The 27452-nt window shown below is 39.3% G+C and overlaps 1 protein-coding gene across 3 annotated transcripts in view; it reads right to left on the bottom strand.

Moving 5' to 3' along the window:
• BICC1 (BicC family RNA binding protein 1) overlaps positions 1-27452 on the bottom strand; it is a 228807-nt gene that overhangs the window by 13467 nt on the left and 187888 nt on the right. For 2 of the 3 annotated variants that reach the window (XM_087824411.1, XM_087824413.1), the window contains exons 4-17: positions 21479-21558; positions 19400-19558; positions 17571-17624; positions 16946-17140; positions 16252-16503; positions 13870-14001; positions 11662-11848; positions 9661-9822; positions 8884-9080; positions 8632-8764; positions 7943-8099; positions 4935-5100; positions 2207-2246; positions 1693-1847 (exon numbers count right to left, since the gene is read on the bottom strand). In XM_087824411.1, the coding sequence (XP_087680537.1) occupies positions 1693-1847; positions 2207-2246; positions 4935-5100; positions 7943-8099; positions 8632-8764; positions 8884-9080; positions 9661-9822; positions 11662-11848; positions 13870-14001; positions 16252-16503; positions 16946-17140; positions 17571-17624; positions 19400-19558; positions 21479-21558 (2069 nt within the window). The remainder of the gene's footprint in view (positions 1-1692; positions 1848-2206; positions 2247-4934; positions 5101-7942; positions 8100-8631; positions 8765-8883; positions 9081-9660; positions 9823-11661; positions 11849-13869; positions 14002-16251; positions 16504-16945; positions 17141-17570; positions 17625-19399; positions 19559-21478; positions 21559-27452) is intronic. The other variant, XM_087824412.1, reaches the window with a different exon arrangement.

The raw sequence follows: 27452 nt of genomic DNA on the forward strand, positions 1-27452 counted from the left end.
CGGCAAGTTCTACTGATGTCATCTCTAAACATACCCCCAAACTACCTACTTCTCTCCATTTCCACAACTGTCACCAGTAGCTTCCTTAATGAACATTCCAAGCTCTTGGTTTTCTTCAGGGTAAAGTTCTCCAGTGGAAATAACAGGAACTGCTAAACATTACTCAGAACTTACCGTACACCGTGCTACGCCCTGGATGTCCTCTCCCATGTCACTCAAAACAACTCAAGTGAGAGAACAGGCTCAGAGGAGAGGAGTCACTCATCAAAGCTGACCGTCTATCAATGGTGCTGGTCAAACCCCACAGCACTGAGCTTGACTATATTACTAGAATGACCATCATTTCAAACTGTCAAACTGCTGGTCTTTGAGAACAGAACTGAATTAGCATTTCTACAGTAAAATAGTTGATCTCTGAAAGTAAAAAAACACAGTCAACCACTTAACACTCCACTCTATCAAAGGCAAAGATGAGTAAAATGGACGTGACTGTAGGTGCATCAGCTGAAAGAATTAGCACAGCAGTTTTAAGGTCTCTGCCAACAAAAGGAGATGTTTAGCTTCTCTAAGCTACAATGGCAGAGAGAGGAGTGTACCTCCTAGAGGCTCAAAACTTTTCAAGCGGTTCCTCCACTCTAGCTGCTGACAGTAACTTCAGTCTTTAAATACGGCCTGCCAGGTTGCTACTGTAGGTCCCAATGAAACTCACAGGAGACTGAGCCTTTTGTATTTCAACAATATTTTCTTTTTCACTTAAAGAGGCAAAGGGAAAAAAATGCACATTTACTTTTACCAACTTCATCAACAGTCTAATTTAATACAAAGAAAACAGGTAGAGAAAAGAAGGTCAACCTACAAATGCCAGTGATTAGACTAACAATTGTGAAACCCTTCACCAGTATTTGTTTTTCAGTCTGCAGTGTTCTGGTTGAACATTGTGATTCTTGGATCGGTCATTTTCATCCATGTTTGGGTTTGCTCAGTGTCCCCAGCCTCCCCAGTGTTGTGTGTGCCTGTGTGCATGCTCTTAATTCACCCCCACTCACAAAGGGCTTATGGCCAAAATCTGATACTCAAACTGAAAAGTCCTTGCTGAGTGAGTCATGGGTAGCCTGGCTGGGGAGCAGGGAACTCTGGATCCCTCCTCCACGTGGTGCGGATGCCAGCTTCCCAGTCCCACTCTGAGCAGTTCAGCCAACATCTGGGACACATAAAATTTTGGAGCTCTTGTTTGTGACACTTCCTGCTGTGTTCCTGGCACAACTGAACACACTGAATTTTTAACTCATATCTGAAAACTTGTTTTTATTGAATATTTGCCCTTTCCCCCTATGGTGGGCTTGCTAGTGATACCCCTGAATAAAAGGATTCTTTATACATTTTATGGAATATTACAACATCTGTCCTTCACTTAATCTCAGCCTTGCTCTAGCATTTATGACACTCTCCCTCTAAACACATTTATGAATGTGCATCTCCATAACAGCTGATCAACATCTCTGAGAGAAGATATGTAAAAGAGCATATGTTAGATTGCATCAATTTTATAGCAAAATGTTTATAAGAGTAGAAATTAAAACAAATCCCCATTAATGACTTTTCCTTAAGCAAATAAAGAATGGGAGGGGAGAGATGATTGCTCTCTTGCTGGGACTACAGACAGGGAGAATGGGAAGGGACGACTCTACAAACCTCAAAAGTGGTTGTCATCGTGGGCTTATAAGACACATGGTTGGCCCTCCTCAGCTCCTTGATGGTTTCAGCGGGCATGGATTTAGAAAACCCAAGGCCACTCCAGGTATTTGTAGGCGTTCTGACCTCCGTCACCACTGGTTTCTTTAACATAGCTTTGGAAAACAATATAAAACAAATGCATGATATTTTGAATATATTTCTTAAAATATTGATGCAAGCTGTTCCTTTGATATATGTAAAGAAACCATAACTGAATATTTCTTAACACAAAATGCCTTAAAATATCTTCATCAAACATTTTATACAAATTTTAAAATTCTACATTTCATATTTGATGTAATGCTAATCTATTCAATAAAATATATTCAAGCTGAACAAAACTTGTGCAAATTTGAACCTAAACATTTTTTTAATGAAGGTCCAATTTCACAGTTCGGTGTGATTATGGGAAAACCTTTTGTGGGTATATGGGGAGAAAAATCAAGGTCTAGATCCTTAACATATCACATACCTTTGGTTGCTAATAGCTTCTTCTGTTCATAGTCAAATGCCTGAAAATAAAACAGAGAAAAGATTTTATTGCCAGTTTATCCAAACGTCATGCCAATATTCCACAATTAGAAAATAAAGGTTTTTTCACTACAGCCCGTGAATCTGCCTGCTAAGCTTTGCACCATAGTGTGCCATTAATTCAGTACAAGTCTGATCAATTTAAACATGTGCTTCCAAATAATGCATTACGAAAATGCTTTCAGGTTATCAAGTGGCCTCATTTGTTTCTCAACATACCCTCTCAAAGCATGGCCTGAAGTGGTGTAATGTCCAGGCAACCAAAGAAATTATTTAGCCTAACTGGAATGGTCTTTGCTTTTGAAATGAGATAAATGGCAAATGTCTGGCTTGAAGCTATAACAGTGACAATAAAATAAAAGTAAATCTAGTTGCCTTGTATTGCACAGGACTGGGATGGCACTATACACTCTTTCCATTCATGTTGAATAAGTTTCATGACACAGGTCTACACAGAAACCAAGATAGGACATTCTGAAGAAAACACCTGTCTCAAATGCTGACCCAGTGTTCTCAGCTGCCCAGGTTAGGGACTAGCTAAAGCTTGATTTAACAGTGTCTTAAAGGCCAGCCAAGGAGGGTTGAGAACCACTTGGCGCGAGCTCTCCTGACCCTTTTCCCAGGAGGACTATATCATCATATGTGGGGTGCATGCCCAGGTAACTTACAGTCTGAAACAGGACACTTCTGAGAGTGATTGTGCCACAAATAATAATTAAGTCGGGATAATACAAGTAAACAGGCTGACCCAGAAACACCAGGATGTGTGATTAACTCTGAGAGCATGAGCAGTAAATCGGGAGAGCAAGATTTTTAGAGAACACAATTCGATAATGTTTTTGAAAGGTTAGGTCTAAAATGGCATTAGAAATTAAAATCAACTTTTAATGATCAATGTCTAAGGGCAAGATGTGGGGAGATCCTAAATTCACTTGTTCAATAAATACTTATTGAGTGCCTCTGGTTAGAGACTGTGAGGCATTTTGTGGAGGGATATAGCAGTTAACCGAAAATAATCTATAGCCTCAAAGCATGTGGTCTTAGCAGGGATGGGTCAAAGAAATAACTACAAAATAAATCAGGAGGTGGGGTAAGTGTGAAGAGAGCTGGGGATACGGCCTTCCAAGGACAGTCGGGAGACAGGATTCTTAGCTGAAGGATCAGGGAAGTCTTCAATCTCTCTCCCTGTCAGTGCTCGGTGACTTTTGTCATTGATTTCTTAGTGACTTTACAAAACAGCTCTCTACTAATGGCACAAACACACCTATTTAAGTCCCAACTGTATCACCAAGAACATTCCTTATCCACCCTAAAAGAAACATGAAAATGGTTCATTCTAGGTATAAAACAGATGGGAAAGATAAGAACCACAGGATGGGCAGAAGCTAAAAAGGGATCATAAAGCAGATCTGATACTTCTGAGAGAATTTTAATTTATATTAACGGAAAATAAACCCACCAGAGAAAATATATCAAATATCTTTTTTCTTTTTCTTTTTTTAAACATTGACACTTTATAAAGGCCATGGCCTTGTAAAGACTCATCTAAAAACTCATGGAAATGTTCAAATGCAAAGGATTAAAAGAACAGATAAGCAGGACTGAACTGTAGTTTTTGCTAGAATTATAGAAGTATAATTTAGTTCCATGAATTTCTTTGCATATCTGCGACAGCTTTGTTTCTAGGATTTTGTGAAAAGTTTTTCTTGCCCTAGCAGGTTTGGCTCAATGGTTAGAGCGTCGGCCCATGGACTGAAGGTCCCGGGTTTGATTCCGGCCAAGGGCATGCACCTCGGTCACAGGCTCCATCCCTGCCGGGTCTCGGGGTGTGTGGGAGGCAACCAATCAATGTCTCTCTCTCCCTTCCACCCTCTCTGAAAAGCAATGGGAAAAATATCCTTAGGTGAGGATTAAAAAAAAACAATTTTTTTTTTAAGTTTTTCTCTTTTTTTGGAGGTGGGGGCATGGGGATGACAAGCCTGTTACTGTGAAGTGGGTAAGTCACCCAGTGTCCTGATACTGAAATCAAATGTTTACAGGAATCTCTAAAAGTACAAAGTCCTTATCTTTCACGTTGTCATCTATGTGGAAATCAGGTTTCTGAATTTCATGGTGAATAGCCTATTTTGAGTAATAGCTGGCCCAAAACTTTGAAAATAGATATAGAGAAAATATCTGCTGAGGAAATTGTTTAAAATAGTCATAAAAATCTGTGAACCAATATAATCACCAATAATAGTTATCATCTACTTAAAAAAAAACAAAACCTCAAGCTTCATATTAGCTATTTTTATAACTGTCTAAATGACACCAAACAAATTTATCATTTCCATTTTATAGAGAGAAGGCTAGTCTGTTTATCCAAGACTATGTCATGAGGCCATAATACTTACAAATAACAGCTCTGATATTTATCTAAAATTTTATAAAACAACAGATGAAGTGTCATTTATATAACACATAGTGACACAGACCATTTATGTCATTTTTCATATTTTAAAGAACTTAACCACTTAAGCTAAATCCTGCATTTCATTTTTAAAGTTCATAGCAAAACCAATTCCTAACTACGGCATATATATTTAAATTTAATTTTGACTAGAAAACAGAAAACCTGATTCTGCTCTACTGTTAAAGCTCAATGACTCCACCACGTACTCGCCCGTTACCTGCATGTTGACGTACGAGGGCCGCGAGGCCAGGCGGGCCCTCTCGGAGTTCTGCTGGGCGGCCGCGGCCCTCTCTGCGGCCCGCTCGCTCCCCGGAGCCTTCTTGTCAGCCAGAGGGCTTTCCGCAGCGCTCAGCTCAGGATCTGAGAGCAGCCTGTCAGTGCTGCTGTGAAGAGAGTTTGGGATTTAACACTCCACTGTCGTCCACAACTGTACTGAATATTTCCTGTGTGCCACATGCACTCTGTATGTTAACCACTGTCAACTATGAATATGCATTATCTCATTTAATCCTCACAACACCTCTGCTGTTATTCCCATTTTACAGAAGACAAGTACCTTGTCCAAGGTCATACCTCTGGTAAATTAATGGTAGAACTGGAATTTGAAACCAGGCATACTGACTCTAAGAGCCAGAGCTGAAACTATTTCCTGACATATAGTCACACACATTATATATAGTATATATAGCATATGGTTAGTGGTACATATGGAATAGACACACAGAAAAGATTTCTAATTGGTACACATCAAGGAGGTACCAATGACCATGCATACACAGTCTGAACAGGATGAGTTGATCTGAAAGCATGTACATGACCCAGTTCATGTGTGTGAACTGTATATGATACTGCTAACAAATCTGTGATAAAGGTGGCAGATAAATAAGAAATGTTCTACAACACCTGTTTAGGGTGTATGAGAAGAGCATGAAAGCGCTTCTTAAATGGGGAACAATGAACTGAATTACAAGAATTGATAATACCCTATAGGTGCACCTCAAGTTCAAATCCAACTGCATGTTAAGCTCAAATACAAGAGAAATAAGAAACAGTATTAGTCAAAGAGCTGATATATTCATTCGTTCTTTTATCATTTCCTAAGCTAAGGAAATTGAAGTTTAAAAAAGGGCTGTTGGAAACAAAAGAAGGAGCGATGAACTTTGTTTGCTTGACAAAAGTTCACGGAGGTTTCACAGAGGACATTTAAACTGGAATTTAAAGGGCATCTGCAGGTTCACCAGGGCAAATGCCCAGGAGAAGAGCAACCAGGAGCGTCCAGCATAAGCAAAGGAAAGGAAGCGCACAAAGTGGATTGTTGGTGGTTTTAAAGTCAGAGTGTGCTAAGATCAGAATCATGTTTTCAAAATAATTACTGGAACAAAATAAAGGACCGACTGTGCTGATGAGAGACTGGAGGCAGGGAGACCATTCTGGAGGGTGCAGCTTAATTCAGATGAGAAATAATGTTAAGTTCACACCACATCTGATAAAAGGAATCAGTATATACTTCAAATGGTTCGATATAGACAAAAAGCAAAATCATCTCCCTAATCTTTAGTAAATAATGCTAATTGGTAAGAGTATTAGTACCATGTAAAGAAAAACACAGATAAAACAAATTTGGACAAAATAGGAACAATAGTAACCCATCAACCGAAGAGTTTATAAATGCAAATCCGACTGTGGTAAGAAAAAGAGAAAAATGTATATGCTATTATTTGTCTATAGACATGCTAACTCTGTAAGGACATACAGTTAACCCTTGAACAACATGGGTTTGAACAACATGGGCTCACTTATATGCAGATTGTTTTCAATAATTATACAGGCAGCCCACCATATCCCTGGGTTTCGCATCCCCAGACTCAACCAACGACTGATGGAAAACAATATTTTCAATCCCTGGTTGGGAATTTCCAGATGCAGAGAGCCGACGGTATGCATCATTCTATGCCATTTACTATGAGGGACTTGGGCACTTGTGGATTTGGGTCTATCAGGGGCCTTGGAACCATCAATCCTTCATAGATACCGAGAGATAGCTGTGATTAAGGTTTGGGGAAGTCAAAGTTAGACGTGGATTTTTGACTGCGCAGGGGGTCAGTGCCCCTAACCTCCACATTGTTCAAAGGCCAACTGTACAAGAAAACTAGTAAGACAGTAGAGAAAACTGGGAAGACAGAGATGGATGGGGGCAAAACCTTTCAATACAGAAGTGTTCCGTTGTCTGTCTTTTAAAAAACATGGGCTGCCTATTTGAAACAAGACAAGAAAAATAAAATAAGGAAAACACATTTGTAACTGCCCTATGGTACAGGCGAGTTATACTTAATACAACATATGTACTTATAGTCACCGTGATTTGTAATAAATGAGATCCTGATGCTGTCAAGTACTTATTACCAAAGTGAGCAGTTAAGTTCCTGGAAAGTTAGAAATTCAAAGGCAAATGAAACAGAATTCACAGCAGGAAAATAAAAAATTGCCTTGCTGAATACAGAAGAGCAGAGAGAACGTTAAAAGTTTCAGAGCAATAGAGAGAATTTAGAGGACCCAGATATAAACCCAAGGTTTATGAAGAGGAGAAAACTTTAGCTGAGAAATAAGAGAATTACCAGATATTATTCCTTAACATTTTTACCCACAAAAACATCACTAAGGTTGAAATGGAATACTACTCTGCCATAAAAAGATGAAATTCTGCCCTTTGCAAAAACATGGATGGGCCTGGAGGGTATTATGCTAAGTGAAATAAGATGGAAAAAGACAAATATATCATTTCACTCACGTGTGAAATACAAAAACAAAACACACAAAATGAAAAACAAAAACGTATTCATAGAGGCAGACAACAGATCTGGGGTTACCAGGGGAAGTGGAGTGGAGGAGAGGCGGAATGGGTAAGGGAGTCAACTGTATGGTGACAGATGGAAAATGGACTTTGGGTTGTGGGCATGATGTAGTATAAAAAGATGTCAAATTATAATGTGGCATAACCCTAACTTGCATGTTATGAACTAATGTCACTTCAATAAAAATTATTTTAAAGAGGAAAATGTGTAACTATAAAGAAAAATGAAAAAAACTCATGGATAAGACCAAACTCATTGCAACCAAAGAGCACTCACTGCTGAACAAATCCACTTTTGTTCCCCTAACTTAAATCCAGCTTGTTATACAGTTTCTTTCGAAGCATCCAGGGCTTTTCAGGATGAAAATACCTACTGTAAGTGGGAGTTTTTCGTGCCGTGCAGCAGCTCCACTGTCTGCCTCTTGGCGCAGGAAACTTTGGAGGGACCCAGCATCTGCTTTAAGTCGCCAGCATTCCCAGAATGGGAAGGACTCCGAGGCATGCCCACCTCAACAAAAGCATCATTGCCACCTGCAGAGAAGAGGAAAAGGGAAAATCCAAACATCAGTGTACCATCAACAATCCCCTGCAAGGGAAACAAACCAGAATCCAGCTCTGGGGAGACACGGACATACAGCTTTCAGCTGCAGAGACAACCCCTGAACATGTTCAGGCTGCCTCAAAAACTCAAGATGAAACATGAAGAGAAGACCCTCATATTTTTTAAAGACTGTTGGGGATGAAAGGGTTAAAAAAATATATACTCTACTTAGGAAAAAAGTACACAAACATAGTAAGTTGATGCTTTCCTGCTGCACAATTACATTCCCTTTAATTTAGGAAGTTCTGGTGTAATGGGAAAATGATTGTAAGAGTTTGTCTGCTTTTCAGTTTATCATTCACCATGTTCTTTGGAATTTCATTCAAGATGTTGTCTTTCTGTGTACTTAAAGCAGGATGAGTTACAACTGGTTAGCGAAATCAACTCAAAATCACTGCATGGACTTCCTACAACCCCCTTTATCCAAGTAAAAGACTTGACTAAAGTTCAGAGGGAAGGTACCTTCTGCAGGGTTTGATTTGGAAGATGCCTGCTCAGATCCACTCGTTTGTCTGGAAGGGTCCCCATGATTCGCACTCAGCACTTTTTCTCCAAGGGATGAAGTGGATATTACACCATACTTTATATTCGGAGGCTGAAATAATAGAAAATAACATACGATCACAAGTCTAAAATTCATTCCATCTGAAAGTTTTATTGGTGGCTCATCTCTTACAGATCACAGATCACATCATCTCATCTGAAGGTCATTACCTGTGCATGTCCATTTAAAGAAGCAGAGATTTTCTTGCCTTCTGTCTGCATACTGTTGATGTGGACATCGACAGGAGTCAAGCCGGGAGGGGGAGATGGAGCTGTGTGCCCATAGGCGGGCACTCCAGACAGCAAAATATTGGTTAGTGTGGCTTGGGCAGTAGATGGAATCATAAGGTGTGGCACAGCAGAAAAACCTAGGACAACATTTCATGAAGACATATATTAGACAGGAAAAAACTCAGAATCAACAAGCATTATATTATTTTCAGTAACACCAGAAAAACATCATTTTTGTTGCTGCAAATTCAGAAGAGAATTCAATTTTGATACCTCTCCACGAATAGGTTTAACTACACAAAAGAATGTTAAAATGGAACAGCACTAGCGAATATTTAATCCAAGCTCCTCCTGTACAGGTGAAGAGACAAGCTAAACTTAGCATGTGCACGTGACTACCAAGCAATTCTGACTCTCCAACTAGAACCTACATTTCCTGACCATCAGGGCAGTGACCGACGTGTGACTCTGCTGCTGTTCCCTGCATATCATGCTCTTTTCCCTGAGCTGCTTGTCACGTTTGAAGATTATATTTTACTTTTATGGAAACTCACTGCTTTGTTGTGCATCATTTTAACTACACATTAGGAAATTTCTGTTGCTGCAGTATGCTTTGAGGCAGAATTTTTCCCTAAGGACATGGAACCACTGGTAAATTTTATTTCAAAACTGGTAATACCTACAAAGACATGCCTTTGATTGTACTTAGATACTGACCTGTGGCACTTGAAGTATTAGCAAGTGGGGGTGCCCACAACGTGGGGCTGGGGGTGCCGGAACTTGGACTTTGCAAAGGACTGACGGAGCTATTAAGAGCATTCAAGAGTGAGTTCGGGGTTGTCGAAGTGTTTAGAGATAAGGTGGTTGGGCCCAAAAGACCTGTAATAAATGAATGTAGAGTCAATATGCATAAATTCAAGATTTTAAAATGGCACCAAATACTGCCATTTGGAATGCACGTTGATATAATCTGATATTTTCTAAATATAAAATGTGATAGATTACCTTCTTTCAAATATTCCCACGAAATACTGCATGATACAATTCAACACAGGACTCAGCTTATCCACAAACATGCTGATGGGAAAATGGGAGACAGGTGTGTGCCCAAACCGGGAAAGCAGTCGGGGTCATTGAGCACTGCCAGCTGCTTTGCATTCATTTCACTGGCCAAGATGAACAAAATTCTGCTCAAGTGGAAACCCATTTTTATTTCCCTGCGTAACTCAGTTGTCATATGCTTTCAAACAAATGTTTCAAACCACTTAAATTAGCAATGACTAAGGGAATGTTTTCCTGCAATGGAATAGCTCCATTTGGCCCACTGCAGACGGGCTTAGCTACCTGCAACAGTTTTCATAGTATGTCAAAGCACATACATGACTTCTTTGCACTCCATCTCAATGCATATGAAAACTTTTCTCAAGAGAAAAATTTTTATTTTTCCCTTGTTGTAAGGATTTAATGCCTGACTTTGGTAATGAAATTTTCCTCCTGGCATTTAAAACGTGTTCTGAAGTAAAATGTGGATTTTTATACACGTTTCCAGGAATACTTAAAGCATCAGGTATTACAGGATAGGGATAGCCAGGACAACATTTTAAAAATTGAGTAACTATGACTCTCCGCTCACTTTTTTTCTCTCTAGTACAGCACGAACTCAGTTCCTGCTAAGATATATGAGTGGCATTTCCAGATGTGTTGCTGGGTGGTTACAACTGTTCAAACCTCCAGTGGAAGGGACAACTCTGGGAGATTGTGGGCCAAGGAGAAAAAAATCTGCCTTTACTGCAATGGTGCCTAAGCAAGGATGCTTGGGGTATTAATCATATATTTTAAACATGTTGTTTTTTTAAGCAAGAATAGCCATTAGAAAAAATTAAAGGCTGCTGAGGGTGTATTTTCTGTCTCAAATCAACACTGAATGGGGCAGAATGGTTTCCTAGGATTACTGCATTGACTTTTTATATAAAGGCTACTGAGAAAAATGTACCAGATAGAAGTGAACCTAGCATAATTTAATACAGCAACTAACTTCAGCCTGTGAGATGGGAATCCACAATGAGGCAATAGATATCACCATGACTATTAAAGCGGTTCGCTCTCTTATCTTGGAAAACTGAAGCACTGAGACGGCGATGTTCTTTCATCTTCCTGTTCTTTGCCTTAGCCGTGGACACAGGTCCATTCGTTAGCCTTGGTGGCCGCAGGCAAGGTTTCCTTTGTGCTTTGTGTTTGAGGAGCAAAGCAGGCTAACCACTGGGGGGCGGGGGGGTCTGCCTGCTTCCCCTCCCCCTCTGCATACCCCTCAGACAGATTTGCAATTACTTTTGAAAACGCAAACTGGATAATCTTTATCTCCAGGGACTGGTGGCAATATTGCAAATACAAGAGAGAACAAACACATAAATTACAGTCAGCCTGCTGACTTCACTCTCAATGGCATTCTTAATTTAGAAGAACAAATACAGCTGAAAATAAAATGGTCAGACCTTGATTATTTATTCCAAAATAAGAAGAATCTACGAAACAAATCCACAGAGTCTAACAAAAAAACCAAAATGGACTGATGCGAGCTTTGTTGCTTTTCACCTGACCTTAGAGCCTGAAGAGGGAAAAAAACAGCCTTTAAAATGTAGTCTCAAACAGCAGAAAGAAAGGGAACTGGATAAGCAATCCCCCAGTGACTGAGAAGTGCTATAGTAATAAAATGTATACCTAGTCCAGTGAGTCCGAGGCCTGCGGAGGCTAAGATATCCAGGCTGGGACATGCCAGGCCGGCAGGGCAGGATGCTGGGGACGGACTGGTTGCTATGGTAACCCCACTGCTTTCAAGTCCGAGGAGACATTTCCTTGCTTCATACATATTTAAGGCATTTCGCTCAACACTTTTCACAATCACAGACTATGAAAACACATAATGGGAAAGAAAAAAAAGTGACATGCAAGTCGTCTACAATGAATTTGGGAGGTGGGTGAGAAATGAAAACGGTAATAAGAACTCCGCACTGGGAATTTATTACTGCTGCTTTAAAATCGACTGCAAATGCTAATCGACCACTTATTACATTTTGTCTTTTTGGTAAAACTGTAAGTCCTTAGTTACCATTTATCAGGTGTGTCCTGTGTTCCAAGCACTGTGATGGAAGCTGCACACATTCCAATTCCCACCAAAACCTTACGATGGGGTGGAAATTATTATTCATGTTCAGTGAGGACAGGGACTCACCCGACATCATGGCACAGCTGTGCAGGGCGGCCAGAGGATCAGAACTCGGTCCCTCTCTGGAGCCAATTCTCCTTCACATCCTCCTGTCTCTACATTAAAGCTGTCCCCCCTTTCTCTCATTTTTACACAACAAATCAAAGCTGTCTCCCTACAGTATACATACTGCTTAGTAACAGTCACTTACATTTGACATTTATGGTCTAGTAGTTAACTAATAGACCGTCAGGTACCACTATTGCTCACTGATGACATATCTGTGGCAAAGCTTATAGTAAAATAAACTAAACAATAAATCTTTTTTCTCAATGGACTCATCTAGAAAATTGGAAAGTGAAACTAACGGGGGAAAGCCTCCAACAAACAATGAAGAAAACTGGTGGCTGAGAAAGCAGTTAAAGCAGGAGTGAGCGGGGGGCCAGCGGAGCCTAATTAAATGGCCCTGGGATGCTGGGAGGCTTCAGAGCTCTCGCTCACAGTGTCTTCCCCCCCCTTCCACTCGTTTCTTACTGAACTCCAGGAATTCTTCTGTCTGTCCATCTTATATGCACAAGTCCTCAGAAGTCTGTTCTATCTTTATCTTTCAGTCCTGGTATCTACAGTGACTCTGGTCAACTCCGATTAGTCAAGCACGCAGGAAGCGCCACAGTACAGAAAATTGGTGTTCTCTTTCACTTTAAACCCATTCTATCAAGGTCACTTAGATCAATGCTACCTTTTCATCTGAAGTTTTCCTTTGAGGAAAGGCATGGTGGTATGCCTTAAGCTGAACATGGAATACCACGTTATTTACATATAGAGAAAAGTGTATCCAATATATGTTACACATATACCATTATGCATATATGATAAGACTTACACAGAACGCATGACTGTTGGTGTTTCACCTACTATAGTAAAAACATACACAGATGTTACCACTGAGTACATGTTATTATGCAACTTGGTTTTTTATTCAACACCATTCTTACCCTTCAGCTTCTGGTACAAAGGTTTCTTCAGAGTGTAACTAGAAGGAGAGTTGCTGAGGGTAAAGTCTCAGTATTTTTAGTGTGATCACATGGTCTCAAATTGCTCTTCAAAGTGGTTGTGACAATTTACACAACGTTGTTAGAGGAACACCTGTTTCCTCACTTTCTGACTAGAACTTAATATCATCAGAGTTATCCCATTAAATTTCTACTTTATATGGAATTACTGAAATTTTGCAACATCTTAAAGGAGAGTTTCCAAGAAGGCTGAACTGGGTATCATTACTAAAAATATTTATTATTAAAGAGAATGGGGCATCTATTCTTTAAATCTCCAGGGCTAGCACAGTGGCTCACAAATATTTTTTGTAATTGTATCGAGATATGCACATAATATTTAGCTATATCAACTACCTGGTAGCTTATTAGTGCTTAAAGTTACCAGCTTGCAAATTAATTTAAAAAGGTCTTCTCTTTCCTTCTTACATATTTATAGGAAAATAATGATCACTAAAAATGGACTCCCAAAACCACCACACACATAAAGAAAGTGGTGGTCAGTAATGAACGTGGTTACAAATTTATACTTGCATAAAATAACTAAATATAATATATAATGATATATATTATATAGGATCAGTGCCATGAATATGCAAATACACATTTATATGCAAAAGAAACAGGACGTGATATGACACATGGTTCTCTAGATCCAGACTCTGAACCAACCTTGCTCGGCTGTTTGGGCTTTGGTTTAATACTAACGAAGACATCCAGCTGTTCCATCAGCTGAGCAATAAACTGGGGGTCGACTTCAATTTCTTCCTTCATATCGAACATCAACACAAGAGGAAGACAACCCTAGGGAATGTCACAACAGAAAGTGTAGGAAGTTAAAAAGTTACTCATTTAAACGTCTAATAATTTAACACGCCTACGAATCATGTAATATTTTGCAGATCTAAAGAGTAAAGTGGGTGAAAAAGGTGAAGGGATTAAACAAAAACAAAACTCACTGACACAGCAGTCTGGTGACTACCAGGGAGAAAGGGGATGGGGGAGGCCGAGGAGGGTGAAGGGGGAACACATGGCGATGGACGAGGGCCTGACTTGGGGTGGGGACATCAATACAACATACAGATGATGTGCTACAGACCTGTGCACCCGAAACCCATAAACAATAAAGAGTAAACCAAAATATTAAAGCTAAGGTATATGGCTTCCCATGCTTCAGGGGGCTGAAAGTAACGCTGAGAGGCAGAATCTACTTGGGTGACAGAACTGTCCTAAGTTCCTGTTTTTGGCCTGAATTTTGGCTCATTCCCCACCTGGGAAAAGCCCTCTATTCTCTGATCTGAGCTGTGTCAGTGATGCCAGAAACCAGACTCTCAGCCATATCAGGGGTCCTCGTCTTGTGCCCGTGTTCCAAGGACGACAGTGCGGGCTTTTTAGGGTCTCCTGAATGAAATCTGAACAGGTATCAGCATTTAAAGATCTCCACTCTGGGGCCTGGCTCTGTCTGCGCCATCCCCCTGCTCCCGGCCAGACAGCCTCCCGACCATCTTTAAACTTCACGGGCACCTTAACCCATCAGAAGGCTTCTTCTCCAGCCCAAAGCCTGCTTCCCTTCTGATGCAGCTCAAACCTGACTTCCTCCCTCAAGTTAATTGCCACTATTGCCCCTTCTTTCAACTACCTCACTTCTTAGCCCTGCAGGGTTTGATACTTGTTTTTTCCCTGACGCTTTCCTCCTGGCCCCTGATCTACCGAGTGAAGGAACCACGGCACATACGGTTTGGTTTCTGAGGCCCTGGGTACGCAGTGCTAGCCTAGTGACTGACGGGCTTCATACGTATGTACCCGGAGAAGGCATCATGAAACATACGAGAATTAAAGTGAAACTGCTACATTTCAATTCTCTTGTGGATAGAAGTGATTTTCGTAAGGACATGGCTATAAAAAAAAAAAGGTGATGGTATTTAAAATATAGGTTAAACCCTTCTAATTTATTCCTCCTCCCTCCTTTTAATTTTGTGCAATAATATGTCTCATTGCACGCCTATATTTTTGGCGGGTATGGCCAGAGTATGAATATAAATTCATAACTGAAGAATGCTTGAAAAATTTCACTGAACTCAATACCTAAAGAATTTGAAAAGCAGAAAAAATAAAATATGAAGGATAAGCAATAATAACCTTTGGATATAAATACGCTATGTGATCAGTAGTATATTGAAAATAGCCTGATAAAGTATATTTGCCTAAAAAAATATCATTCAGAACAAAATAAATTTCCTAAAATTATGTATTACAATCCTCAATGATTATAACAAGTTCTCGTCTGTCAGAGAAATGGAGTCAACCATACAAAACTGGATTTTCTGAAAGTTTCTCAAAAACGAATTCTGCAAGTTAGTAACAGAAAGGCCATACCTGAGCTTAATGATTCAAATGTCACTAAAGGTCAAGTTCTGAACAGAAAGACACAACGGTGTTTTTAATAAAAACATCTGAGTCCACATTATGTCAGCCCATTTAGTAACAATATACCAAGCTACACACTGGGTTTTTAAACAAATATAGGAAGGACTGAAATACTGCAAACTAGACATTGGAAGCAGTACTGAATTATATAACTGCTATTTTTCTTGAATGCATGACACTGAAATGCACTGCATTTTTAAAATTATATCAGAGATTTACGAAACATTCAAATGTTTCATGCTACCAAAATTTATGTCCTTGATGATATTTAAAATGTATTTTTACTTTTCTGTTTAAATAGAAGACTTTCTTTGTCAAAATGAAAACTGCGAACTAATATCTGTTGTATGACAATAATCACCTTCCACAAAATACAGTCACTTATTTCATTTGAACCTCTTCTGTGTTTAGTCTGTTTTAAAAAGTAAAAGTCCTGCAAGGAAACTTCTCACCTATGTAATGAAACTACCTACCTTACTCTTTTATTTTCTTTTACCAAGAAACTTACTTTTTTATCCAGGCTTCCAAAGTGCTTTCATAAATACACTATTAAGGTGTGTCAGCAATATACACTGTGCCCAAAGAGGTAAAAAAAAAATTGTATAACACTAATTTCACTAAACCTACCATGAGATATTGCCTTGCAAGACAGACAGACTCAATGGTGCCCTGGAGGTAGACGGTGGATTTCTTTTGTGGATTACTGGGATCAGGAAAGTGGATCTGAGCACCTGTTCTCTGCATGATATGTTTGATGTTGCTTCCATTTCGACCCATCATAAAGAGATGATGCTGAGCTGCGATATCTAGTTGTGTGCTCACAGGAATAGCAGATGCCAAGCTCCCGGCAAGATGTTCCAACAGCATGGCAGTTCCTTCCTAGGCAAAAAGGATGGGAGAGAAGTGCTCGTATAAAATAACTGTCCACATACAGGGGAAGGTTCTAGCGCACTTTTTTAAAAATTGATTTTTAGAGAGAGAAGGAGAGGGAGAGATAGAAACATCGATGTGAGAGCAAAACACGAGGCTGCCTCCAGCACGCCCCCTCCTGGGGATCAAGCCAGCAAGCCAGGCACGTGCCCTGACCAGGACTCGAACGGGCAACCTTTGGGTGCATGGGCCGATGCCCCATCCACCTGAGACACACCGACCAGGGCTCTAGTGCACTTCCAACAGCTACAGAAAAATACAACTCATTCTACAAACCAGAATGAGGTACGAGGGGGAAAAAATCTAGAAAACAAACTAGTCGAAAATCCTTTAAAAATAAAAGTTGAAAAATCTGTCCATTTAGATGCTCGGACTTATCTCAGTCACTTGCCTTCACAGCACTCGTGTTATTCTGAGACCCTCGTACTATGACCGTAGCACCATACATTCGGGAACGCTGTTTAAACGACACTGAGATGTTGTACGTCTGCGATATGTGCTGGATGGAGGGGGAATTAGGGTCAGGAACTGGCTGAAGGATTCCTGCGATCGGTAGCTCAAACATCAGCACCAAAGGAAGCAGCTCCTAGAAAGAAATCAGGAGAACCCAAAGCAGACGTTACATTAGCATCATTTAGAAGTTTGTATAATTCACTCATCCTATTCTGAAGATGGCATTTTAAAACATAAATTCTTTTGTTACAGACATAAGCTTCGGTAGACTACATCAAGCTTCTTAAATGACAAGCGCCTTTTATGAAACCTGCAGGTCTATGACTTTAACTGCCTGTGGCATGTTCCCTGGGGCTCTGATTTCAAAACCGTCAGAGAAACTGAGTCAGGTAAAATTCAGAACGTTTCCAAGAAACTTCTTTAATACATTCAACCAACTTTTGCCACTATATCCTACATACAGAACACATGATCTTATTATAAACTGATACATTATGATATTTTTAATACTCTATAATGAAAACGCTGCTGACAATGATTTATGGTATTAAAGTAATAGTTACCCGAATTCTAACTCGGGCAGACTCTACTCCTGCCGGTTGTCCTGCTATAGAAACCTGCAAAGATAAGGAAATACAGAGTCAGATTTAATTTAATTGAACCCATGTCTGCTTTTCCAGTTATCTACATCCTTGCTACTCACAGTGTCCTCCAGGAAAAAACAGCATCGGTATTATCTGGGAGCTTGTTAAAAATGAAGGACCTCAGGCACCAACCCAGACCTGCTTAAGCATAATTTGCATTTTAATGAGCTCCTCGGGTAATGTGTGTCAATTGATCTATATCACCCCCTGGACTTACCTGAAACCTCACAGCCCCCGAGAGGTCATCCTGCCTCCTTTATAATTTCCCCTGTTCCCTGCATTTTCTCCCATTTGTTCAAACTCCTGGCAGACTAGATGAGCATCAATAGGCAATGATACTGCTGCACTAGGTTCTCAAGACGCTGAACGACTTCCGTGCTAGCTGGCAAAAACCCACTGCTTTACCACCCACCCCCAGCCCTTTCCTGGGACCCCTGGACTTTCCCAGGACCCATGAGCTAGAAAATAAATCTTGTATCAGGGTAAGTGTGTCGGGCCCCAGGACACTGCTCTCAGAACACATGCTGTCAAATCTCTTGAAAACTGCCCTTGGTTTTTACCATGGCTTTCAATCTGGTTCCCTACGTATGTGTCCCACTGTCATATGAGTCCCCATTAATTCATCTTTGTGGCCGACAGTTTCTAATATCATGATTGGCTTAGAAGACAGAAAACTTCTAAATAACACAAATAATATCTGTTCTTCAAATACTTAAAATGCTTTCATGTGGACTGGTGAGTTCCATTTGTTTCCAAACACAAGAACTAGGAAAAATATGCCCTGGCAGTGTTTCTCAGCGGTTAGAGTGTCAGCCAGAGCACCAAAGGGTTGCAGGTTCGATTCCCCGTCAAGGGCACATACCTGGGTTGCAGGTTTGACCCTCAGCCCTGGTCAGGATGCATATGGGAGGCAACCAATGGATGTGTCTCTCTCACATCAATGTTTCTCTCTCTCCCCCTCCCTTCCCTTCCTCCTTTCCACTCTCTCTTGAAAATCAATGGTAAAAATATCCTTGGGTGAAGATTAATTTAAAAAAACCCAAACACACAAAAGAGAGAGCTAGGGAAAATGTGTATGAACTAGAGAGACATGATTTAGAAGCACAAATTGGCAGTTACAGAATAGTCACGGGGCTGTGAAGTGCAGGACAGGGCGCATAGTCAGTAATATTGCAGTAACTATGCATGGGGTCCGGTGGGCACTAGATTTACCGGGGTGATCACTTTGTATGTTGTATAAGTGTCTAATCAAGGACTTGTGCACCTGAAACTAATATAATAGTGTATATCAACTGTAATTTACAAACAAAAAATATTTTTTTAAAAAAGGAAGACATAATTCAGTCATGAGCTGCCTGGCAGAAGGTGATGTGCCGCCTGGAGGCCACGCGTGGGACGCCGCAGACGAATCGCAGCGATGGATGGGAGCCTGGGCGAGGCAAGCCTCGGGGCCTTTCTTAATTCACGTGCTCTCTGAGCGCTTCCTTAGGGACTTTAGTGTATGTTGCCATCACTTCCTCCCCTCTCTTCTACCAACCACTTAGAGATCAAGAGTTTAAGGCCTACCTACAATTCATCCCTTCAAAAAGCACAGAGCACTTTCACCTCCTTGCCCAGGGTCACACCATCCACACTACCTGCCAGCTCCGTGGTTATCTCTTTGCTCTCATCTCCAAAAAAAGATGTGCTTATGGAAAATTAAGGCTGCAAAGTTTGCTACATAAAGACTCATGAGAAAGACAAGGCACCTGGTTGCTTTTTTCTGCTTGGTTATTCCTGTTGGAATCTGGAAAGTGGATGTGGCATCCCGTTTCTTCCATCACCTTTTTAATGTTGTTGCCGCCTTTGCCGATTACGTGGGAATGTTCTGTGTGCGAAACATCCATCTTCAGGGTGACCCGATTGCTCTATGTGCAAACAATGTATTATTTCTTGATGCATGAAAAAGGAACAACTCCCCAAAACATTCCTACCCAAAGGGATAATAGTAACAAAAAGTGAGCCATGGCAGAGCATACAGATTTCTTAACAAGACCATCTTCATCTATAAATGTTTATTTTCTATCTATTCCTCTTTGGCTGTAAAAAAAGAAATTTTTATTTTAAAGCAAATTTGTCAGAAGAAATAGAAAGATATATTTTTTACCAAGGTAATTTTTTAGAAAGTAGCCTTTAAATAAAATCAGCTACAATTATAACTAACTAACTCATCTTTTTCTTTAAAGGATGTTATTCATGAAACATTTATTTCAAGTGACTAAAAACAGGTGAAAACACAATTACAAGACTGTCTATATATAGAGAGAGTGTCCCAAAATATGTAAACATACACTTTGATAATTATAAAGGCAATGTTTATTAAAATACATTTCATTTTCAAAACTGAGCTATCAGCTGTTCAAGTGTGCATACACTTCGGGGGGACACCCTGTGTGTCTGTATCATAGTAGGACTATAGAACTAAGATGACAGGAAACTAGAAATAAAAATAAATATCAAAACCAAATAAAGAAGTATTCACAAGCATTTCTGTGACTTCTCGATTGTTGTATGTCAAACTTTACAAAGTAGACCTATTCTTCCCTGGGGGAAGAAGGCTGAGGAAGAGCTCACAAAGCACAGATCTCTAACAGTAAATGGCTTAAGAAAACAACACGAAGTGTGAGATTAGTTGTATTGAAGCCAAATGTAAAATTCTAAGACACAGTCAGTAATTATGGTCATATTGGTACCCATGTATTTAATTTTGGGAAACGTAGTGTTATAAAATTATAAAGACTGACATGAGATCTTTTCTCATTTACAAGATTGATACTGAAATTCTTCAGTCCTCAGGAAGCAAAATTAAAAAGTCAAAAGACAACCAGATGTCAAAAATACATCTTCTGAATTCTTAAATTTTAAACATATCCATTAAATGCTTTGGTTTTTAAACTTAGCTCTTTTAGTTTAACCTTTGAAATACAGGAAGATATTCTTTGGAGAACATTCTAGAACAGTTAATAATCATAAGGTAAATAATTATTTGTTTAAAAATAAAAACAAATAAGAACAAGCAAAGAAAAGAAAGGAAGAGATCAGAAACCATTTCAGTGAAATACCAGGTAGCAAAACACAGTGAGTGGTTAAGAACCAAACAGCCTGGATTTAAATCCCATCTCCCCACTTATCAGCTATTGGATCCTAGTTAAATTCCCTAAAATCTCTGTGCTAAGGTATGAGGATTAAAAACCTAATATTTTTAAAGTGCTTAGCAAAGTGCATATAGTGATTTAAAGTGTTTATTAAAGTTAAATACTCACAAATGAGTACACATTTAAAAATATTTAAACATCCCTATAATCTGCATACATATACTTGCAGATAAAGAATGTACGAAAGAAAGTGTGAAGTTTCATGCCACACACACACAGAGCCATATAGAAGATCATTTTGATTTTCTCCAGGCATCAGAAAGGCAAATATGCTAATTTGTACAACCTTTGTTACTTGTCCTATGCAAATCAGGATCAATGTCTAATTCTGAAGATGGCATATACATACATACATACATATGTACATATATATGCATTTACACACATACATATATGTGTGGAAGTGTATATACACACATACAGATATAATACCATTCAATTACCCAGCGAGAAAGAACCTATTCAGATCTTAAACAGAGCTTTACACCCATTGTAGAATCGCACGTGCTTATTTTAAAACCCACCATTACTTTCTCCTGGTTTTTCTTCTCCAAATGGTTCTTTCATTACAGCATGAAGTAGCCCTTGCAGAGACAAGGTTCTGACATCTGAGTGTCCTTAACATTCACTTACTTTTGTGTCTAAGACAGACATGATCATTTCCTTGGCTTCCTTAACATCTTCTTTCTTTCCAGAAACCTTAATATGGGGATCTATAAGAAATAAAAAACAAACGGCTCATGTGAAACCCCCACACTCTCTGTTTTAAAACTGATGTTACATTATAAGAGATTCCACGATCAATTCAATATTTGTCATTCTGAGTGTTATCACTGTAATAAAGACAAGAGTGTAAAAAATACCTAAACTGTATTTATCCATGGCTCTTTTCTTAAAATTGGTTAAACCATTTAAGTTTAGACTTAATTGAAACGTAAGTATACCATAGAACTATATTTTAAATAAGTGAGGAGTCTACAAATTCATTTATTAACTGATCTCTGGCCACACTCCCGGACCTGTTCTAACACTTTAAGTGCATTAATTCCTTTAATCTATACCAGCGCTTTCTTTGCGAGGTGGTTTACACAGAAAACTACTGTTAATAGAAAAATAGTTTATCTCCATTCAAGAATATTTAATATCTATTCAGAATTAGTACAAAGTGACTAATTGTTTATTAGTAAAATAAACAAAGTAGTTTATTTTGTAAATTAGTAAAATAGTAAAAGTTCTATTGTTTACTACAGCCATGGAATGTTATATAGGAAGGCATTCATTCATTCAGCATGTATTTTCTGAACCTCTACTCTGTACCCGGGCATTATTCTGGGGGCTGAGGGATTTATCAGGGAAAAAAAAAGACCCCTGTCCAGAGTTTACAGTCTTGTGCAGGAAGACAAAAATAAATCAAATGAATAAATTATCTAGTATGTTAGAGCATAACTATTGTGGGGGGGAAGAGATAAGAGGATCAGGGGGACCAGCTCTGGTAGGAGGGTAGGGGCATTCGCCTCACTGAGAAAGTAAGATCTGAGAAAAGGCTTCAAGGGGATGAGGCAGCTGGCCAAGCTAGAATCTTCCAGAGGAGGAAGGCGCAGGCCAATGCTCCAGGGTGGGGATGCGCCTCCAGCTCACTCTTAGTCAGACTCTCTAGTCTCCCCAGCAATCCAGGTGTTCTCCTGCCTCACAGGTGAGCCCGACGGAGACCAAGGCTGTTCTAGGATAAGCCAAAAGTCTGATACCACGAGCTTAGCAATGAAGCTGAACAACAGGTAATCTATCACCCTCATCACAATCATAACTATGCCAATCCCACTGACTGCTAAGCCCTTCCTACCCTGTGCTTCATCTCAGGTCGGGGACAGCGTCAGAAAATGTTCGCTGAGCATCTTTCACAATTAACAAGCAATTCTGCTCGACTCCTTCTAAACCATCAATTCTCTAGGATAAGAAATTAGAGTCACCCAGTGGGGAATTTAAACAAATGACACATATTGCCCTCATATTGTGATTTACCCAGCCTCATCCTACAGTCCAAGTGAAAATCAGTGGCATTATAAACAAGTCGTAGTCACAAGATGCAGCTGAGCTGGGGAGGGGGGAGAGGAGGAAGGGAGAGGGAGAAAACATATTTTCTAAAGCTACCCACTCAGAGGACCAGGAGGGAGCAATAGTTTCAGCGGTCAGGAATGCATCCAGCCTCCTGGGGAGACATCCCAGCAGCTGTGCTTAATCTGAGTCAGTGCCATCAACTCCAGCCCCCCCCCTCCATCTATCTCCCCAGACTGACTCTCTGGTGGCTGCTCTTGGCCTTAGGCACTTCTCCCCAACCTGTTCTTGAATCCCTCCTCCAACACTTGCCCTGTCAAAGAAACACTGTGAAGATCAAAGACCTTAAGATTGGTTAAAACGCTCTAAAATGTTTAAGTGTTAGAGGCATTATAAGGAGGGAGGCTTAAAAGCCCAACAAAATAAATGTCCGACCACCACAAGTTGTGAGGGCTTCCACAGTAGAGCCTCCGTGGTGAGGCGCTATGGTGCTATGTCCACAGTGCTTATTCCTAAAGCATCCTAACAGGGAGGTGTTTACTCTGTTACAACTGTCTGCCAACTTTCACACACTTATGTAAACAAACAAAGCATTTTCTTCAATAACGATTACTATAGCCATTATAGCTCCTCTAGGCAATATTTACATAAAAGAAACTGGCCGGTGTCCAAGGTAGGGGGGTGAGGGTAACTGGACAAAGACGGCAGAGGAAATAGCTAAAGAACATATATGCATACCCCATGGACATGAACAATAATTTGGTAAAGGCCAAGGAAGGGGTTGGCGGGGGAGGGGAGAGATTGGTAAAGGGCGGGGAGGAGAACGCAATGTCAAGACTAAAAATTTTTAAATAATAATAAAAGAACTGTCTGCATTCAAAAATTTGGTCTCAACTATCTTCAGCTTCACCTTGAATAGGCTGACTGTGCTGTTGATCTCTACTGAAGATGCTCACTACTACAGGACCAAAATCGGGTGCTTCTAAAAACATGCTTGTTCATCAGAGTTGCAGCACGTGCTAAAATACAGTTTCCTGGGTAGCCAGGACACAGCAATCAGCATTTTGTTAGTTTCCCAAGTGATTTTTACAGCAAGTATAGGACACAGTAGATTAAACCACATAAAAAATGTAATTGTAGTCTCTTACGTATGGGCCAAATATACGTAATGTAAAATGCAAGAAAAAATGTAATTTCTCACAAAACAAATTAAAAGTAAGTGTTGAGTGGTTCGATAATTTGAAAACCTATTTCTTTATAGGTTGGATAATCACGAAAAGTTCCTAGGCATTCCTAGGGAAAGGAAACCTCAGATCCAATTTAAGAAAGAATTTGATTTCCTACCATCTCTGCATCAACAAAACAATAAAGAAAACAGAAAGAGAAAAAAAAGCCTCAATAGAAAATACATTTTAGAGATCCAAGATGGTGTGGAGTAGGTAGAGGTTATACTTACCTCCTCCCAGGGCCAAATTAGAATTACAACTAAAATATAGAGCAATAACCAACTAAAGACTAGCTGAAGAGAAGTCCTATAACCAAGGATCTATAGAAGAAGCCACATCAAGACTGGTAGGAAGGGCGGAGATGTGAAAAGGGCTGGCCCTGCTCCCACAGGCAATGGCTGAGATTCCAAAGGGATAGCTCAACTGCAAAGGTTTCCCCTGAGGAGCTTGGGGTCTCAACCCCAAGCCAGGCTCCCCGGCCCAGAGCATCAGAGCCAGGAAGAGGTGTCCATATAACATAAGCGTGAAAATCAGCAGAGATTCTGTCTGCCAGGGAGAGATGGGAGTCTGCTAGAGAAAAAGACTTAAAAAAATGTTTTAGACATCAATAAAATTAAGAGCTGGTTCTTTGAAAAGATAAACAATATTAACAAACTTTAACCAGACTCATAAAAAAAAAAAAAAAAAGAGAGAGAAAACCCAAATAAGTAAAATCAGAAATGAAAGAGGAGAATTAACAACTGACAGCAAAGAAATACATAGGATTGTGAGAATATACTACAAACAAGTATATGACATAAAAACAAGTATATGAACAACCTAGATGAAACAGATAAATTCCTAGGAACATACAACCTTCCAAAACTGAATCAGGAAGAATCATAGAATCTGAATAGACAGAATACAACTAGTGAAACTGAAGCACTAAAAAAAAAAGTATAAATGGAAAAACTCCAAGAACGAACATCTTGGACTGGAAAGCTTCACAGGTGAATTTTACCAAACATTCAAAGAAGAAATAACACCTACCATTCTCAAACTATTAAAAAAATTCAAGAGGAAAGAAGACTCCCAAGTTCATTTTATAAGGCCAGCATTATCGTAATTCCAAAACCAGATAAAGACACTACAAAGAAAGAAAATTATAGGCCACTATACCTCATGAACAAAGAAGCTAAAATCCTCAACAAAATATTACCAAACCTATCTAGCAATAAATTAAAAACATCATACACCATGACCAAGAGGGATTTATTCCAGGAATGCAAGGTGGGTACAGTATCCACGAATCAATAAACAAGATACATCACATAAACAAGATTGACAAACCTTTAACCAGATTCATAAAAAAAAAAAAAAAAAAAAAGAGAGAAAATCCAAATAAGTAAAATCAGAAATTTGTGGGTACAGTATCCACAAATCAATAAACGTGATACACCACATAAAATGAAAGATAAAAACCACATGGTCATATCAATAGATGCACAAAAAGCATTTGATAAAATCCAGCACCAATTTATGATAAAAACTCTCAGCAAAGTGGGAATAGAGGGAACAAACCTCAACGTAATAAATGCCATATATGATAAACCCACAGCCAACATCATACTCAATGGGCAAAAACTACAAATGTTTCCCTTAAGATCAGGAAGAAGACAGGAATGTCTGCTTTCACCACTCTTATTCCACATAGTACTGGCAGTCCCAGTCACAGCATTCAGACAGGAAGAAACAGAAGATATCAAATTGGAAAGGAAGTAGCAAAACTGTCATTATTTGTAGGTGACATGATACTGCATACAAAGAACCCTAAACATTCCACACACAAAAATCTACCAGAACTGATAAATTTAGTAAAGTAGCAGGATACAAAATAAATATCCAGGAATCAGTTGCATTCTTATATACCAAAAATGAACTATCAGAAAGGGAAACTAAGAAAACAATCCCATTTACAATTGCATCAAAACATAAATAAAATACCTAGGAATAACTTCAACCAAGAATGTAAAAGATGTGACTCAGAAAATTATAAGACACTAAAGAAAAAAACTGAACAATATACAAACAAGTAGAAGAAAGAATTAACATTGTTAAAATGTCCATACTACCCAAAGTAATCTACAGATTCAACTCGATTCAATCTACAGATTCAATCTACAGATATCGTATCAAGATACCAATGGCGTATTTCACAGACCTAGAACAAATATTCCAAAAATTTACATGGAATATAAATAGCCACAGCAATCTTGAGCAAGAATGAAGTTGGAGAAATCACACTACCTGATATCAAACTATATTATAAAGCCATAGTAATCAAACAGCATGGCAATGGCATTAAAAACAAACATACAGATCAATGGAACAGAATAGAGAGCCCCAAAATTACCCTACAACTTTATGATCAATTAATATTTGACAAAGGAGGCTAAAACATACAATGGGGTAAAGAGTCTGTTCAATAAATGGTGCTAGGAAAACTGGAGAGATACATGCCAAAAAATGAAACTAGACTACCTTTTTGAACGATCCACAAGGATAAACTCAAAGTGGATTAAAGACTTAAAATGTTAGACTCAAAACCATAAAAATCCTAGAAGAAAACATGGGCAGTAAAATCTCACACATCTCTCATAGCAATATTTTTTCTGATATATCTCCTTTGGCAAGGGAAACAAAAGAAAAAACAAACAAATGGGACATCAAACAAAAAAGTTTTTGCACAGCAAAGGAAACCATCAACAAAGTGAAAAGACAACCCACTGAATGGGAGAATATATTCACCAATGATACATCTGATAAGGGGTTAATATCCAAAATTTATAAAGAACTCATATAACTCAAAACCAAGAAAACAATCCAATTAAAATGAGCAAAGGGCCTGAATAGACACTTCTCTAAAGAGGTCATACAGATGGCCAATAGACATATGAAAATATGCTCAACATCACTAATCATCAGAGAGAGGCAAATTAAAACGAGATACCACCTTACACCTGTCAGAATGACTATTATCAATAAATCAACAAACAGTAAGTGTTGGCGAGGATGCGGAGAAAAGGGGACCCTCGTGCACTGCTGATGGGAATGCAGATTGGTGCAGCCACTGGGGAGAGCAGTATCGAGTTACCTTGAAAAATTAAAAATGGAACTGCTGTACGACCCAGTGTTTCCACTTCTGGGAATTTATGCGAAGAAACCTGGAACACTAATTCGAAAGAATATATGCACCCCTATGCTCATGTAGTGTTATTTATGATAGTCAAGACTTGGAAGCAGCCCTAGTGCCCATCAGTAGATGAGTGGATAAAAAAGCTGTGGGACAT

Source organism: Miniopterus natalensis, chromosome 14 (assembly GCF_054644295.1).
Source record: "Miniopterus natalensis isolate mMinNat1 chromosome 14, mMinNat1.hap1, whole genome shotgun sequence".
Classification (NCBI taxonomy): domain Eukaryota; kingdom Metazoa; phylum Chordata; class Mammalia; order Chiroptera; family Miniopteridae; genus Miniopterus; species Miniopterus natalensis.